This window comes from Pseudorasbora parva, chromosome 2, assembly GCF_024679245.1.
Source record: "Pseudorasbora parva isolate DD20220531a chromosome 2, ASM2467924v1, whole genome shotgun sequence".
In the NCBI taxonomy this organism is placed as follows: domain Eukaryota; kingdom Metazoa; phylum Chordata; class Actinopteri; order Cypriniformes; family Gobionidae; genus Pseudorasbora; species Pseudorasbora parva.
The window spans coordinates 27,463,371-27,480,897 of NC_090173.1; the positions used below are offsets into that span (position 1 = coordinate 27,463,371).

Below are 17,527 nucleotides of genomic sequence, written 5' to 3' on the forward strand. Positions count from 1 at the left end.
TAAAAAGGGGACAGCTGTGTTTCCATGCTGCAGGTGAGACAGGTGTGTTGCGTGTAGCTGCTAATTAGACCACCTTTTCTTATTCAGTAAGTCGGTGGAACTAGCACAAGATCGATGGGCTAAAAGTGGCTCTTTGATCCTGGATAGAGGGATACAGGGAGTCCTGAAATCAGCCTCAGGGGACCACACATATCTTTAAGGACAGCGAGAGAGAGCAAAGAGCCCTCTGGCAGCACCAGATTCTCATCTCCACCCAGAGTCTTGTAACGGCCTTAAAGAGCAGCGCTCCGCATGTCAGCTGCTTTATCTTCTGCTAATGTGACTGTCTTTAGAAGTAGGAACCTAACAGAGATGATTCTCCTGCTGGGTGATATTCAGGCATCATATCTGATGAGGAGACACGAGATGACAGAGGAGTTTTTTTTATTCAAAAATTCAGTATGAAGAAAAGAACAGCAAAACCGAAAGAACATTGATACAGAAGGCATTTACAACAGCAGATTTTTTTTTTGGTTTTGTGGAGAAATAAAAGATACAGAGACATGTTCAATGCTTACAGACACAAAGGTTGGGAACAACAGTTAAGGCACAGAGGTCCCCTCTGACTTAAGAGTTTAAATAAATTGTGCAACAGTTGCTCAACAAAACATTCCAGCACAGAGAACGGCAATCTGGCCTGAGATTCTCTGAAAGGCAAAAATGTTCATTAAGAGCCGAACCACACACTCAGACTAGTACAGCCCTTCACAAACTCCTTCACATGAAAGTTTTGATGGTCTACAGTGCCACTCAACACACCAACATCTGACCCACTCTGACACTTCTTCTTAAAAACAAAGTTATTTACAATACTTTATGAACGTCAGTCCAATATAAAATACTTTACATTGTCATTCCTACCAAAATAGCTATAGTACAGAAGAGATGTCTGAATGATGAAGTAATAAATATTTTAATATGAATGTTAGAATAGACATTTCAAATTGTAAGTAATGTGAAAGAAAGAGGTATGTTGCTGTATTTATGAGGTTAGAACCATCCGTTACAGTGATCTTAATGGGATGAAAGTGAAACGTCTGTCATTATTTACAATGAAAGTCAATGGGGTCCAATGTAGTATCTAACCCCATTAGCTTTAATTGCATGGAGAAAAAATATTTTCAAAATGTACATTTTCTGTTCCACAGAATGACATGGGAGTGAGTAACTCCTGATAGGATTGAAATATGTGGCCTTTAAAGGTGAAGTGTGTAATAATTGTTTAGAAACAAACAGAGCCGGAAGCATTATTAGGAGTGTTTGACTTCATGCGATGCTGCATAAAACGATTCGAGAATTGGCTGAATTCAGCCTTTTATTTGCACTTACTCTCACAAATCTGTTTTTATAACACTAAATAGACCCCACTTTATTAGTGTTTCAACTGTATATGTTGACCGTACATACAGGCGCTGTATTACCCAGTACATTGAAAGAAAAGCATTTCTGTGTCTGTGTATTTGGCAAATATTGCATCTAATCGACATAAAGGACGTGGACAAAGTCACGTCTCCCGTTTTCAACTCGCTCATTTGCCAGTTAAGTCCAGACGCAGCTGAAGTCGAACACAACCTATTGTCTTAGGCCCCGTCCACACCGAGACGCGTTTAGCTGTATAAGTATAAATTTTGTACCGTATCAGCGCTTCGTCCACACGGAACCGGCGTTTTAGAAGCATGCATCCGATATTTTTCGAAACCAGGTCCCAAAGCGGATAAATCTGAAAACGATCATCTTCCGTTTTCGTGTGTACAGCGAATCCGTATATTTTCTGAAGCGGTGATGTCATCACACTACGTCCAGCACGGTGAAAGAGTTAAGGGATACAACTACGGGCACTGGGCATGCGCACATCAATATTGTGTCATTTAATTAACGTATCTGCATACCTGTAAGGGTATGTTTTGGGTTCGGGTAGGTGTAGGCATTAATAAAACACATCTGTTAATGTATTTATTGTTATTTTATTGTCAGATTTTGCCTCACCTCCGACCACTGCTATACCCCAGCTAGCCACAACTCTTCTTCTCCGTTTTTAGTGTATTTCTGTGGCAGAATTACAGCGCCACACACTGGCCTGGCATGCAAACTACATCGTTTTTAGTCCGTTTTTCTAATCTCGTGTGGACGCAGATATTTCTTGAAACGAGGGGAAAAAAAGATCGGATTGGGAAAGCGCTGGCTTCGTGTGGACAGGGCCTTAGGCCATGCCCCATCTCTCATTGTTCTGAAACAAGCAGCCCGCCCCAAACTTACGCCACTGCTTGAACCAGAAGCAGACATGTTGGACAGCTCAAACAAACAGGGCTGAGATTCTCAAAAGTATCGTGAGCTAAGTTGCACGTAGAGACCGTCGGTGGCAATGGCTCTACGATCAACAGGGGCTTACAGTGCTTTTGGGAACCATCCCTGAGCAGTTCTCGAAAAGCCATTGCTTGCACTCATTGGGAAGGATTTTCACACTAAACTGGGATAGTGGGAAGTATTTTTACATTAAAATAAAATTAAACACTTCACCTTTAAAAGTAAAATGGTTCTTAACAATAATATTTAACTATCCCGTGGCTGAATCCTCACTTATCAACAAACCAAGATCCTAAGTCAGAAGTCAATGAGATGTATGTGAATAGTAGATCATTTCATTTAATTTATCTTTTAAGAATATCAAATAATTTGCACTTTCACATGTACAGTACGGATGTAACACCACTTAGACAAGCATTAGACGCTCTATTAAAAAATTTAAATAACAATGCATTCCAATTTCTGCACCCCGCTGGGAACATATGAATGACAAGAGTGCTTTTTTGAAAATTTAAGGTCGCATCCTCCTTTGGATCACATGACAGCAATGACATTTCACTATTTGCGAAGCCTGGGTGGGACACCACCTCTCTGAGGACCAGATAACAATCAGATTGCATACAAAGTGATGGCTAGGCCAGGGTCACAGAGTCCCAGAGGAGACACGCGCCTCAAATGAGAGAGTGCAACAAGCCGCACTAGCCCAGTTTAAATATGGAGTTGTACATTTGCAAAGTAGAAACATAAAAGGTTTGTAAGAACGGAGAAAATGTTGGTCCAATGCAAACTGTAGAGTCCAGCAAGCTTGCAATCTTCCTCACTAAAAATACATCTCAGATCTGAGAGTTCCACCCTATCATTATTATGGTTTTGAGTATTCCGGACGGCCCAATGTGGAAAATGTGACATCCGCAGAAGAAAGCGGCTGAGGCATCCTCCAGGCTACAGAGCCCAGGAACTGTAGAAGCCATGTTGAAATTGCATGGGTGCTATACCAACCAGTCCAGCCAATGTCCGGTTTTGTTCGTTTGAGCAATTTATGGCAAAATACCAAACACTGGCTCATATAAAAAGACTAGAATAAAGAAAAGGAGAAGCAGCATGACTGGAATCTCAGTTCTTGAGGTCATTTAAGATCATTCATCCAGTTAGTTTCCTGCTCAAAGTTTATGAAATGAACAGATGGACCTCAGGTGGAGGGGCAGAAAGTTCTTTACCAACGCCCGTACTAGTACCGCATCTTCTGTTTTTAGTTGTAATATGGTTGGGATGATAGCCTTTGTAAATAAAGGCAGCTTGTTTACAAAAGGTATTGAATGAGCTGCAAAAACAGCATATAGACATTAGTCATTGACTAAAAAATATCTATTTCATTTATATAAACATGAATAAATAGCCAACTTAGAACCCTCAGCTACCCAGTACCTTTGTTCATGGGAAAAGAAAAAAAAGGATAAAACAACAAAAAGGCGAAGAAATTACATATTTTTTTTCGTGGTGTGCCAGCACAGCTGGCACCTTTCATTTCAAGTTTCAAGAGTCTGAAGGGGAAACAGCATACAGACAGAACGACACTTCAGACAGTCAAAAGCTACTCTACACTCTCACTTCAAGATTTGTGACCCAGTGTCATGCAAGTGTCTTTCACTCCACAGAAACCTATCCCAAAGTGATTCAACTGACTGATGCTCTATTTGATGCCTGATTAGAAATATTAGTATAGAGACAGAAACACAAATGCTTTATTATAACGCACGTTCTGTGGGCTAAACAGAAACTAATATCTTTTAAATTGCACTACCATTAATAAGTTTGGGTCATGATTTAAAAAATAAAATAATTCAAATGATTCAAAGTGACAGTAAAGACAATGTTCGTCAAGATTTCCATTTCGAATAAATGCTGTTCTTGATCTTTCTATTCATTAAAGAATCACGAAAGGTTTCCACAAAAATATTAAGCAGCACAAATGTTTTTAAAATGAATATTAGCTAGTAAGAAATGTTTCTTGAGCAGCAAATCCTCATATTAGAATGATTTCTGAAGGATCATGTGACACTGAAAACTGGAGTAATGATGCTGAAAATTCAGCTTTGCCCTCACAGGAATTATTTACACTTTAAAATATATTCAAACAGTATATATTCACATAGTATTTTTAACGATTCAATTGTTCTTTTATAATTTGTAATAATATTTAACAATATTTCAGTGTGGCAGCTGTGGCGAGCAAGAGAGACTTTTTTCAAAAATATTACCCTGAATCAACCTCAAACTTTTGAATGGCAGTGGATATCGCGTAGCATCATATAACCAAAGCTGTAAATGCTCAACTTCAAAACATGCCAGCTCTGCATATCTCTGGCCTATAAATCTTCTAGCACACTTCTGACTGATTAGCCTGGTAGCAGGTTAGAATTTTTAGGCCATTTAGCCTGCCAGCTTAGTACAATGCTAACTAACCACTCTGTTGTAACCAATTATTTTTAACATTTCATATTTGTAGCTACCACTTTGGGCTAATTGTATAACCAAAAAAGGCCATTGTGATTATACAGAAGAGGATAATATGATACACTTTTGAACAGGCATTACAAACTGCTACCTCTTTGCCTCCAAAGGCAATAGGATTCTGTGGAGTTTGGGATTTTGCGTGCCACTGGATCACCTCTACTTGACAAAAACTACATTTTTTATTCAAAACAGATGTTTTTCAACCAATAACCTATTAAAACTAAATAGGAGACTTTATTAGGGGAGTTTGAAGGCTTTAAATGACTGTCTCATTGTATTTGTATCCAAGTGAAAAGCTTATAAAAAGGGACATATTTTTCTGAAAACTAAAAGAAACCAGCAATGTTGTGCTGAACACAATTATGTATGATCTGAAGCACTGGCTTTAATAAGGTATAGGTTGAAAAACCCACATTCCATCATTCACGGTAGGTGCAAGTGTGTTTGATTTAAAATATAGAGGCTTACTATACAAACATCCCTTTTGGTCTTACAACCAGTATTAAGGTCCTTTCTGTGCTTAATATCCCAATCCCAGCATTCAGCGTTGACACCTACACACAGGCATCACCTGCTGTGTCCAGTTGACAAAGATTCAATCACAGTAATTAAAATAAATTAAATACAGAGAAGCCTGACAGCACTCACATCACTAGAGCACTCAAGAGTTTGAGATAGCCAGAGGGCGCACATTTTTAAAATAATCTTTAAAAACTTCCCAGCGCACACTTTCGTGGCCCGTGTCTTGTGTTTGAGAGGTCCGTTCTGCTCGTATTCACACGAGCGACGCTAGAAAATAAATAATAAAAACAAAATGACCTAAGAAATGAAAGAAGGCGAATCTTCAGGGCAGTGAATGCTGCTACCTGATTCGGCCGTTGGTTTTGGGCGAGCCCATCTGGGACTTTGGGTCCGGGCTAAGAGAGCTCCATACCGTTTCCCTGCAAGTCTGCATGACTGGACAGCCACTGGGGCCTGTTGAGCACACGTCCACAGCGGACCACACGTCGCCCAGCAGACTGTCCACCCAGTGCTCCAGCTCGGGCCCAGTAAGCTCTGCGTTGTGCTCGGCTGCCTCTACCTGACCCAGGTGGACCGGGATGTTGAGGATGGGGTTCAAGCCGTGGAAACTCTGCTCCATATAGCTGTTTTTTGCCGGTCCGTTGTGTGTTTTTAAAGCATCCTCTGTAAGAGAGAAATAAAAAAGGTTTCCACGAGTCGCACAAGCACTTAATGCAAGAGAAGCAAAACTGGGATTATGATTATTTTTTATGTATGAAAAATAAAGTCCAGTCTTCCTGATTACATTTTTTTGGGGAGTGGGGGTGATGACTCAAGAACATTTTCTTCAGCTAAGAGTTGTCAGGAATAAATTGAACAAGAAATGAGCTTTAAAGCTGATGGTTGTTATCTACATTAGCTTTAAGTTTTGTGCTAGGCATTTTCTGTTGTGCGGATGAGGTTTTTATGTGGGTAACAATCTACTAATTACTCAATAAAACCAATGCTATTTTATTTAGTATTTATATTTTTTTATAATATTTTGAGTTAGCTTTTATTTGTATATTTTCAGTTTTCATTTTAGTTTTTATTAGTTGTTCTTTTAAATGTTCCACCAAGACGCATTCCACTGATCAAAAAGTGACACTAAAGACATTTAGAATGTTGCAGAATATTTCTAAGAAACATGCAAAAAGACAATGACTCAATACAAGGTCTCTTCAGACACATGGTGCTTTATGTTTTAGCTTAACATCTATGGCTTAGTATAAAAGAGTCATTTCAGTTTTAATATATTCATATCTCTTTTTAAGGGGTGACATAAAAATGTATAGCTGGGATTTTACTTTTTTTATTTTTATTTGAATATTAAATACGTCTAAATACGAATATTAAATACACATATAAACTCGACCACTCGCCTGCATTATATCGGCTACATCTGACAGCTCATTTAGCTGTGAGGAAGGACACATTGGCCCTGGAGCTAAAGCTGCAAATTCCTCAGGCTCCTCACACTTCTCTCTGCAGCCGCCCTTCACAGATCACCCTGTCTCTTCCTGACACCTCTAGCCAGGTTCGCCCACCTCTCCCTGCCCAATCCCTCTCCTCCCCTCCGTAACATTCCATTTCACACTCGCCAGGAAGTGCGTGGACAGGCGAGCGTCGTTGCTTACAGCATGCCGACCGACCTAGGCCGCATAAACACACTCCATAAACTTTTATTAGCTGAGGGTGCAGAGGCACTGCGAGCGAAAAGACTCGGTGCCTGCCGTAGACATTAATCATACGACAGTCTGGTAAATCATGTGCATTTATCACCCGCCCATTCCCACGACGCACGCACGACGAGCCGCAATCACAACCTCTCCCTCATTAGGAGCGTTTTGAGGACAGATCCGCCTATGACCGCACACCACGCTTTTTTCAAAATGTCCCCTAATGGGCTAGAGATACCATCGTGGCCCCTGCACAGTAATCTCTTTGAGTTTATTCCAATGAAAGGTGACCCGCCGTGGTGTATTACTCATTCGTGACTGTGAGCTGTGACTATTTATAGGCAACCAAGCGGCCCAGGCACATAGCTAGACGTGAAGGCAGAAAGTGTCTTTGAAAGCAGGGGGTGGGATGACCTGAAAGGTTGAGGCAGTTTAATATACAGTGTACCATAGTGTCAGACTATAGTCTTCAGAAAGAGCATGCAAAACACCAGAGAATTAGTCATTACATTTGGAGGAAAGAGAGTTGAACATGCAAGCTTGCGAGAACATAAATCAAAGCTTCAAACGTAGAGCATTTTGAACTGCATTTTCTCAAGTGATACACTAAGCTAAGATAGGTAGTTTCTCAATTTTTTCTCAGCTATGGTGTTGTCAGGAAAAAAACAACATTGTTCGTTGTGGAACCGATTTATACTTGCACAACTTTTAAGCTTTTAAGCTTATGGATTTTCTCTGATTGGACTGCTATCCGATTGTGAAAACCTCAGGTGTAAAAGCCCTCAGAAAAATGCTTTCGAGACTAATTTACATAAAGGTGGTTTGAGAAACCGTCCAGATGAAACTGGACAAGTGTAAATGCATCTGATTACTTAAGCCAAATACTGTATGTACACATTGTCACAGATATAGCCTGCCGCACTCAAGCAGCTGAGTATCTCTTCACAAACCGATGTGCAAACTGCTGCAAATGAAACAAAGTGAGTAAATGTGCTAATGCCACTCTCTCTCCTACTGCCATCTTTTATCTTGAAATTTGCAGATGATAAACAAAATCCAGTGCATATCTGTTGATTTCACTGACCTGAGCTCCACTGAATTTGCATGTAGAGCAGAAAATAAATATCGTAATTATATTTTGTTTGGCAAAGACGGTAAATGGAGTTTTAGTTTAAATAATTTTATGATGTGCTTTTGCCATTTTTATAATTTTTTTCTCTCAAAATATCTATATTTATAGCCTAGAAATCTAGACGCACCCTAGTGGCAGCAAATTTAATCTGCCGCGAGTGTCGTCTTGCAACTATCAATACACTTCTGAGCTGTAAAAACCTAACTCTGGTCAGGCCAATCACATCATGTATAGAGTTGGTGGGCGGGGCTTAACATAATGATGGCCGAGTTGCGTTTGCATGCTTCTAGTAAACACAGAAGCTGGCGAACAGCGGTCTTTCGAATCAGCTTTGACCGCGACTCTGGAAGACTTGGAGTTAAGCTTTTCTCGGAGAAACGAACAAAGAACGGCACTGAAGTCATTCTTAAAAAGGGAAGATGTGTTCTGAGTTTTGCCGACCAGATACGGCGAAAGTTTAATCTGTTAACTAGCCCCGCTTCACGTTGCTCTGGTTGGTTGTAGTGCTATCCTATCGCGTGCAGAGGGAGTTTGAAAGACAACCGTTTATCCGCCCCTTGGATTGAGCCGTCAATGGTGAGTTTCCAGACCAAACATCTTGATGTGGGTCTGGCTTGTCAGGCTACTATAATTAGCTTTTAAACTTTAAAAAAAGTTTATTTAAGTTCAATTCAATTTAAACTTAATTTTATCTATGTTAGTTTCCATGGAAATATTTGGTTAACTTTTTTTCATCCAATACACACACACACACACACACACACACACACACACACACACACACACACACACACACACACACACACACACACACACACACACACACACACACACACACACACACTAAAATATATACATCTATACATTTTATTTCCGCTTTATTTCAATGAATGAAAATAATTTTATAGTTTTAGGTTAAGTTAAAAATAACATTGATTTAGTTAAAAATAACAAGTGTTGAAAAGTTTGACGTGATAATATACTACTGGATTTCAACTGATACAAAGCCTAAATCGCTGAAGTAACCCTTTAAGGCCACCAAATATAAAAGTGAGGCCAAAAAAGTTCTTACACTTTGTGAATCAGTTCTGTTGAATTATCAAAAAAGAACCAGTTCAAAAAAAGATTAATTCATGAATCAAGTCGACTTTAGTACATTGTAACTCTCACCTTGGCGTATAGGCAGGTGTTTGTGGTGTGTTAGGGGAGTGATGAGAAAGCGTGTCTCTGCCACGGGGCTCCAGTGATGCAGAACACGTACGGTCCACATGCCCGGTCGCAGGGGCAGGTTCAGCGGAGGTCTGTAGTGTGTGAATTCAGCACTGGCATCAATCAGGATATCATAGGTGGCAGCAATGACATTGGTGGGGTCAATCCACACCACAGTCACAGTCACATTTGACCCTTTCCCCCATTTCTGCATTCCCACAGGCTCGTCCATGGGTCCCATCAGATTCCCAAAGTTCCGAAATATCCTTTCCTTAGCATCCCAGTCTGTTCCAATCTGATGTATGAGAGAAAAGTCAAAGAACAGATATATGACAGTTAAACTGATAAGAAAGTCCAGAAAAGTTGACTAATATACCCTAACAGTCCCATCAGTTAGGCTCAAGTACTCCTTTAAGGACAAACCAGATATATGCTCTCATTCACTCTGGATATAATTTAACACTTTTAAATCACTCAAGTCACTTTTAAATAACAAATAAACCGTTTTACCGTTTTTTTTTTAAAATAGAAAATGTCTTATGCTCACCAAGGCTGCATTAACAGAAATACAGAAATACAGTAAAAACCATAATAGTGTGAAATATTATGATTTAAAATGACTAAATATATTAAAGTGTCATTTATTCCTCCAATGGCAAGACTTTGCAGCATCATTACTCCAGTCTTCAGTGTCACATGATCCTTCAGAAATCATTCTAATCCAATGATTTGATGCTCAAAGAACAGTATTTATTTGAAACAGAATTTTTTGTAACATTATAAATGTCTTAAAATGTCACTTATGATCCATTTTTTGTGTTCGGCTGTTTGCTAAATAAAAGTATACATTTAAATAAAGAGTTTTCTTTCTTTAATAAGGAATTGAAAAATCATCTTTAAGTGGAAAAATATTTTTATATTATATACAGTGGGGCAAAAAAGTATTTAGTTTGGGATCATTGTAATGTCGAAAGACCTAGCCACGTTTAATCTTCAATGCCCTTGATGATAGAAGGAAGTTTTTACTCAAAATCTAACGATACACGGTCCAATTAATTTTTTCCTCTACATCGTCCTGGTCCCTTTGCAGAAAAACAGCCCCAAAGCATGATATTTAAACCCCCATGTTTTTACCAAAAAGTTCTAGTTTTGTTTCATCTGACCATATGACATTCTCCCAATCCTCTTCTGGATCATTCAAATGCTCTCTAGCAAACTTCAGACGGGCCCAGACATGTACTGGCTTAAGCAGGCGGACACGTCTGGCACTGCAGGATTTGAGTCCCTAGCGGCGTAGAGTGTTACTGATCGTAGCCTTTGTTACTTTGGTCCCAGCTCTCTGCAGGTCATTCACTAGGTCCCCCCGGTCTTGCCTGGAGCCCCAGATCGAGGGAGATTATCAGTGGTCTTGCATGTCTTCCATTTTCTAATAATTGCTCCCACAGTTGATTTCTTCACACCAAGCTGTTTACCTATCGGAGATTCAGTCTTCCCAGCCTGGTGCAGGTCTACAATTTTGTTTCTGGTCTCCTTTAGCCCCTTTCACACTGCACGTCGGACCTGCAATATTCCCGGAACATTGCCGGGTCGCCTTCTGTGTGAAAGCAACCACGTCCCGGGATTGATTACCGAATTCGACCCGGGTCGGGGACCTAGTAATATTGCGGGATTCGACCCGGGACGAGCGCTGAGTGAACAAAAGCCGAAATTAATGCCGCAACGTGTACGTAGTTATCGTGCGACTCCTAGAGCTTGTTTTTTCAATAATACAACCCTGCAGTGCCAGAAGAGCTAGTCGGTGTTTTAAACACAGACAGTGTTCCTATACAAAAGAAACTAAAAGTAAACAAGCAGAAATGTGTGCAAACTGGACACAAGTCGAGACCACGGAGCTCCTTCCTATCCACGCTGAAGCTGAGATCGCTCGCCGTTATACGTCACATCCGGATGTCACGTGTCAACTCGACCCGGGACCGTTAAGCGTTGTGTGTGAAAGCGCACATATTACGGTATTTCAAATCTAGCGGCCCGGGAACAAATGCCGGGTCGCGTTATCCGTGTATTTGCTGGAATCGTAGTGTGAAAGGGGCTTATGAGTGCTCTTTGATCCTGGCCATAGTGGTGTTTGGAGTTTGACTGTTTGAGATTGTGGACAGGTGTCTTTTATATTGATAACGAGTTCAAACAGGTGCCATTAATTACAGGTAACGAATGGAGGACAGAGGATCCTCTTAAAGAAGAAGTTACAGGTCTGTGAGAGCCAGAAATATTTCTTGTGACCAAATACTTATTTTCCACCACAATTAGCAAATAAATTATTTAAAAATCAAACATGTGATTTTTTGTATTTTTTCCCCTCTCATAGTTAAAGTGTACCTATGATGACAATTAGAGGCTTCTCTCATCTTTTTAAGTGGGAGAACTTGCAAAATTGGTGGCTGACTAAATACTTTTTTTGCCCCACTGTAAATATATTACAATTATAATACAATGTGATCTCTGTGTGATGTGTGATCGGCTATGTATGTACGTTGCAATGCAGCATGCATCAGTTTAGCACGATGATTAACTTACGTGTACAATAAGCGTGCATTCTCCCGATCAATTTTGAGCATCCAGATGGTAAAATTAAACATTCTCGGAGTATGCATTTATTTGTCATTTTTAACCCTGTTGTCAGGAAATTGCTTATCCTGTTGCGCCCTCCATAGGCCAGCAAATAGTCGACGTCAAGCTTAAAGCGTCATGGCAGAGCATTAAAGTCGATTAGTCGACAAGTCGGTGCAAGCCCTATTACAATTGGTTTATTACTGTATATTATTTATTATATTGTTCAATTATATTTCTCATAATATTTTATGGTTTAAAACCGTTTTAACACGTTTTCATAGTTTTCATCAAAATTGTTTCAAGGATCCCTTGCAAACTATCCCCTGGGTTCCATATACCCCCTGGTTGGGAATCACCGATTTAGAGCAAAGTTAAAGAGGCAGAAACACTAGAGAAGACAAACGAGTAAGAGAATGAGAAAGAAGGCAAGAAAGAGAGAATGAGAACAGAGTCCTGGGGCTCGGAGACAGAGTTTGGATCTTGATGCAGAAATGTGTCAGCTCACACCCTTCAGACACTGCACAGGCCTTCATTTATATGGAAGCTGAACAAACTTTCTGTATCCTTGAAATTCAGTTCCCTAAGAAGCCAGAGTAACGGGATACCTGAGCACTGTGCATACCCGTGGCTCGCTAAGAGAGGCACACAGACGGATATAAAGCCAAATGAATTGCACAAGATCGCATCGTAAGTAAACAGATGGCACCAATTGGGACCGCCGGTACCAGCTGAGATGAGCATAATTGCATCAAACGATCAGCAGTGCACAGTGTAATGTTTCTCCCACTGTGAAATAATTTGACTTGTGGGATTGGGGGTGGTGGTGGCTTGGAGCCATCAAATGCTAGCACCCTCCAGCCACTCTCAGAAACGACATAATTTCCTACCGAGGACGTGACCGACAGCAGGAGTCTCTTTACGGTTGACCAGTCCCATATCCCTCCCCGGTTACGCCCGCACCTCAGTAAAACACGGCAAATCAATTTGATCATTCTGTTGGGAAGACGCCTGAGACCCAGCTGGACTTGGTTTAAGCACTTTACAGCTCTGCTGTCTTGTCTATGGGTGTCCCCCCTAAGGATGGATGATGGGTACTTTAATGCTTTTAGGAAGTGATGTCCAGGCAGACTCCAGCATTAACTTTTTGCTACACAGTAGTGTTGTAGTCAAGACCACCTAAACCGAGACCAAGACAAGACCAAGACTTTGAAGGGCCGAGACCAAGACAAGACCAAGACTTTGAAGGGCCGAGACCGAGTCAAGACCAAGACCAAGACAGGCCGAGACCGAGTCAAGACCGAGACCAATGAATGTCCCCACACTTTGATTGGCACTTCTCTCGTATGTGTGGGTGTGTAAGTGTACCATGAGAGAAATTTTGATCAAATAATCAAAAGGCATTGCAGCTTTGTGGGAATTAATCTTTTTCTTCTATAAGCAAATAACACTTAACTTTTCGTCAATGGGAGGCACTGAAGACGTGTCCATATTGTTTACAGTCTATGGTGGACACAAACACCAAACAGTTTTGTGTTTTGTTTTGTGAAAAGCGCTCGTGCCCATTTTAAAACTCAAAGTTCCATAAGAATGCTAATCTGGATGAGGTATTAATCTCAGACACAGTCCATTATGTCTTAAATGAATGTGAATAACAGGAGGTGGAATATGTATCATACAGATATGCATTAGTATGCTGCTTAAGCTAATTATTTTACATATGTACATATTTTTCATTTACAAATTGAAAATGTTATTGTGCAGCTTTATTGTGCAACAACAAGGAAAAGAAACCCTGTACTCTCATTTTTTGATTAACTACAGTTTGATTTAACAAATATCTCACAATGCAACGAAACAATCATTTTTTATTATCTTATGTTTATATCTCATATTATGTATGATTTCTTATCTTGATGTTTCTTTTGTTCCAACAGGTTGAATTGTTTTGGTATATAATCATATCAATATTAGAAATAGCATTAACAGTTAACAAATAGCCACATTTTCTGCCATATACAATTTAATAAAATGATCAGCTAGCTAACAAACAACTTTGTTCTGTTTTCACCTCACTCCAGTCTAAACTAAATGATTTTAGACTATTTATTTTACTACACATTCAACATACACAAGCTGAAATACTGTGGATAGTTAAAACTAATAAATTTTACTCTCCACTCTTGCTAAATTGGGTAAGCACACTTGTGTTCTCATTTCTGAGGTGTTCTGAGTAAATGATTAAACTGATTCGTTCAGTTCATTGTTGAACAGATCAGTTCTTATTACCGTCGTTAAAATGATTCGGTTCAAATGAGTCATTTGGTCGTGAATCGGACATTAGCAGACCCGTTGTGTGTGAATCACGGCTGTCAGAACATCGCGGAAGGTTTGTCACACAGAAAACACTTCATAACTGGATAGAAATTGTTTCCTGTTTATTTAATGTATGATTTATGTCAGCTGTTTAGCTGGTCAAACGTTTTTTGAGCGCAATTCACACCGAGCGGTACTTCAAAACAGTTGTCCGAATGCGCAACGTTCAACATGGATTCGGTTTTCTGAACTTTTGATTTAGCTTAATATGTGAAGTATCAGAGAGAGCATATGTGCTTATTTTGAAGACAGAGAGAGTGCGCGCAGGGTGGAGTTCTCTGCTCTTTATATGCCTTCAGCTGTGGTCTTGACCGGTCTTGAGACAAAATCCCGAGTCATCTTCGCCCGAGACCGAGACGAGACCGAGTAAAAATGCGGTCGATACCGAGACGAGACCAAGACCTTTAAAAAGTGGTCTCGAGACCGGTCTCGAGACCAAGACCGATCTCGAGTACTACAACACTACTACACAGATGATTTTAGAATATCACCAGCCATAAATGTGTATAATAATAATAATAATAATAATGTTACATTTTATATAACACTTTTCAAGCCACTCTGCAAAGTGCTATACATGGAAGGGGCTTTACATGTATACGTGATATATACTATTTTATTGTTTTTGTAATGAAATAGCTTATGCACATTACGGGTGCAACAGTCATAACAATAATATTGTAACATAATATTACAACTTAAAACATTTGGTAATTCTAAAACAATTTAAAATGAAATTAATTACTTCAATGGCAAAGCTGAGTTTAATAGCCATTACTCCTGTCTTCAAAAGAAATCTGAGAAATTTCTTCACAAAACAAATAGTATTTATTATTATTCACAATATTATTATTAAACAACTTAAAGGGTTATTTCACCCAAATTAAAATTCTGTCATTAATTACTCGCCCTCATGTCGTTCCAAACCTGTAAGACCTTTGTTTTTCACAAATGAAGATATTTTTTATAAAACCCGAGAGCTCTCTGACCCCTCCATAGACAGCCGTTTAATGAACACTTTCAAGGCTCAGAAATGTATTAAAGACATCAATGACATAGTCCATGTAACTACAGTGGATCAAACTTAACAGCGTTGGAGACTGACACAGATGAGAAGAGATTGTTGAATGTTGTTACTTCATAAAATGAAGGTTGAACCATTAGTCACATGGACTATTTTAACAATGTCTTTTCTACCTTTCTGGACCTTGAAAGTGTTAATTAAATTGCTGTCTATGGAGGGGTCAGAGAGTTCTCGGGTTTCATCAAAAATATCTTCATTTGTGTTCTGAATATGAATAAAGGTTTGGAACGACATGAGGGCGAGTAAATAATGCAGGGTTTCTGCAGGTTTAACAGAGTCAAATTTAAGACTTTCAGACCATCATGAATTAAATATAAGACCTATATCAGACAATAAAAAACGTACAAAGAAAATGCAGATTCGCAAAATGACTTGCAAAGAAAATTATTTTATTAAAATTGAACAAAGTAAACTTGAACTTCCCCATAGCACAATCTGCCCAGGTTTTTTTGGGGGATCAAAATGACAAATTCAATTTGAAGGGGGAAGGCGGTAAAAGCTAAAAGAAATCAGAGACAGAAATTCTCCAGAGATAATTGACAGCAAAAAATAAAAATCTAATTTAATGGTGGTGTATTTGATCGTTCAAGGGCAATAAGTCTAAACACAACACATTCGGTATATCTGACATCGGTCTGTGTGTCAGTGCCCACTTGAGTTCATGGTTTACAGTGCTTTTATTAACTCTTTTTTTTAGAGCTATCATGCATTTTATTTGGTCATTCATCCACTTTGCATAATCAGTTAGCTTGGTCCTTGGCACTTATGCGAGACGGCAGGTAAAAAGATTTGCCTTCGTTCTCACAATCGCAGAACTAGACAAGTATTAGCGGAAGAATAAAGTCCGTTTTATGTCAGAAAGAGATTGGCAGTGATATATGATGCATGTTGGTCTCATTTGTAGTCGTAATACAGCAAATTATATTTGGACTAGCGAAAGAAAGAACTATAACACCCCGGGAATTAAAAACAAACAAACGCACACACAAAATTAAGACCTGTCTAAAATCATTTAAGACCTAGAACTCAATACTTCAGCAAAGTTTTAAAGCTACACTGTGTGATATTTTCCCCCATCTAGTGGTGAAAAGGTATATGACCATCCAGTGAATATTAGTTTCTGTTCCTCTCAATTACGATTTCGTTTTAACGAAAATTCCGTAGTTCCTACTGTGGCCGATTTAGTCCAAGATTAACATGGCTTCCAGTTCGACCTCATCCATGAGTGCCATCGAGTGTTAAAACGCGAAAGGCAAAGCTTGAATTTACGGGTATGTCCCTCTTCGGCTAATGTACTTTCAAGATGGAGGGGCAACATGGCGACCGGCATTCGAACCTCTCACCCGTATGTATTTTCAACGGCATATTATAAACTTACGAGAATACTTTATTACTTGAAAGAAGTAAATATACATTAATGAGCACATATATTTTTGAAATAACTAAGTGTTTTGGCTAAGAATAAACAAAAAAAAGTTACACAGTGTAGCTTTAAGGCCTAAAATTTTGATTTTGAAATTTTAGACTTTTTAAGATCCTGCGGAAAACATTGTAATGACAGAACTTTCATGTTTGGGTGAACTAACCCTTTAATTAAACATAAAGTAGATTGAATGGACACCTTTTATTTAAATAATTTCAGCCAGTTTCATCAACATAAGCAAGATATTTTTTTTGTATTTAAACTGTTTATATATATATATATATATATATATAGATAGATAGATAGATAGATAGATAGATAGATAGATAGATAGATAGATAGATAGATAGATAGATAGATAGATAGATAGATAGATAGATAGATAGATAGATAAATACTTTATTAATCCGATATATAATATAAATCATATTAACTAGTTATAGATCTTCAAATCCTGTTTCATGTCATCTATATGCATCTAACTCTAGTGTCTGAAACCAAACATGTACCTTGGCTTCCAACAGATAAACTGAGGGCAGTTCAGCATGAAGTCATTATTTTATCCCCACACTCGTGGCAGACAAATCACTGATTACACCAAAGGGCAAGATGACAGGTAT

At 39.0% G+C, this 17,527-nt stretch overlaps 1 protein-coding gene across 2 annotated transcripts in view; it reads right to left on the minus strand.

Moving 5' to 3' along the window:
- Positions 1–406: 406 nt before the first annotated feature.
- Positions 407–17,527, minus strand: part of xylt1 (xylosyltransferase I) — an 81,903-nt gene continuing 64,782 nt past the window's right edge. The window contains exons 10-12 of one of the 2 annotated variants that reach the window (XR_010897605.1): positions 9,379–9,712; positions 1,576–6,042; positions 407–1,515 (exon numbers count right to left, since the gene is read on the minus strand). Coding sequence is in view for 1 of the 2 variants with exons in the window: in XM_067414532.1 (XP_067270633.1) it covers positions 5,720–6,042; positions 9,379–9,712 (657 nt within the window). In the remaining variant the exon portion in view is untranslated. Of the gene's footprint in view, positions 6,043–9,378; positions 9,713–17,527 lie in introns of both variants that reach the window. The other variant, XM_067414532.1, reaches the window with a different exon arrangement.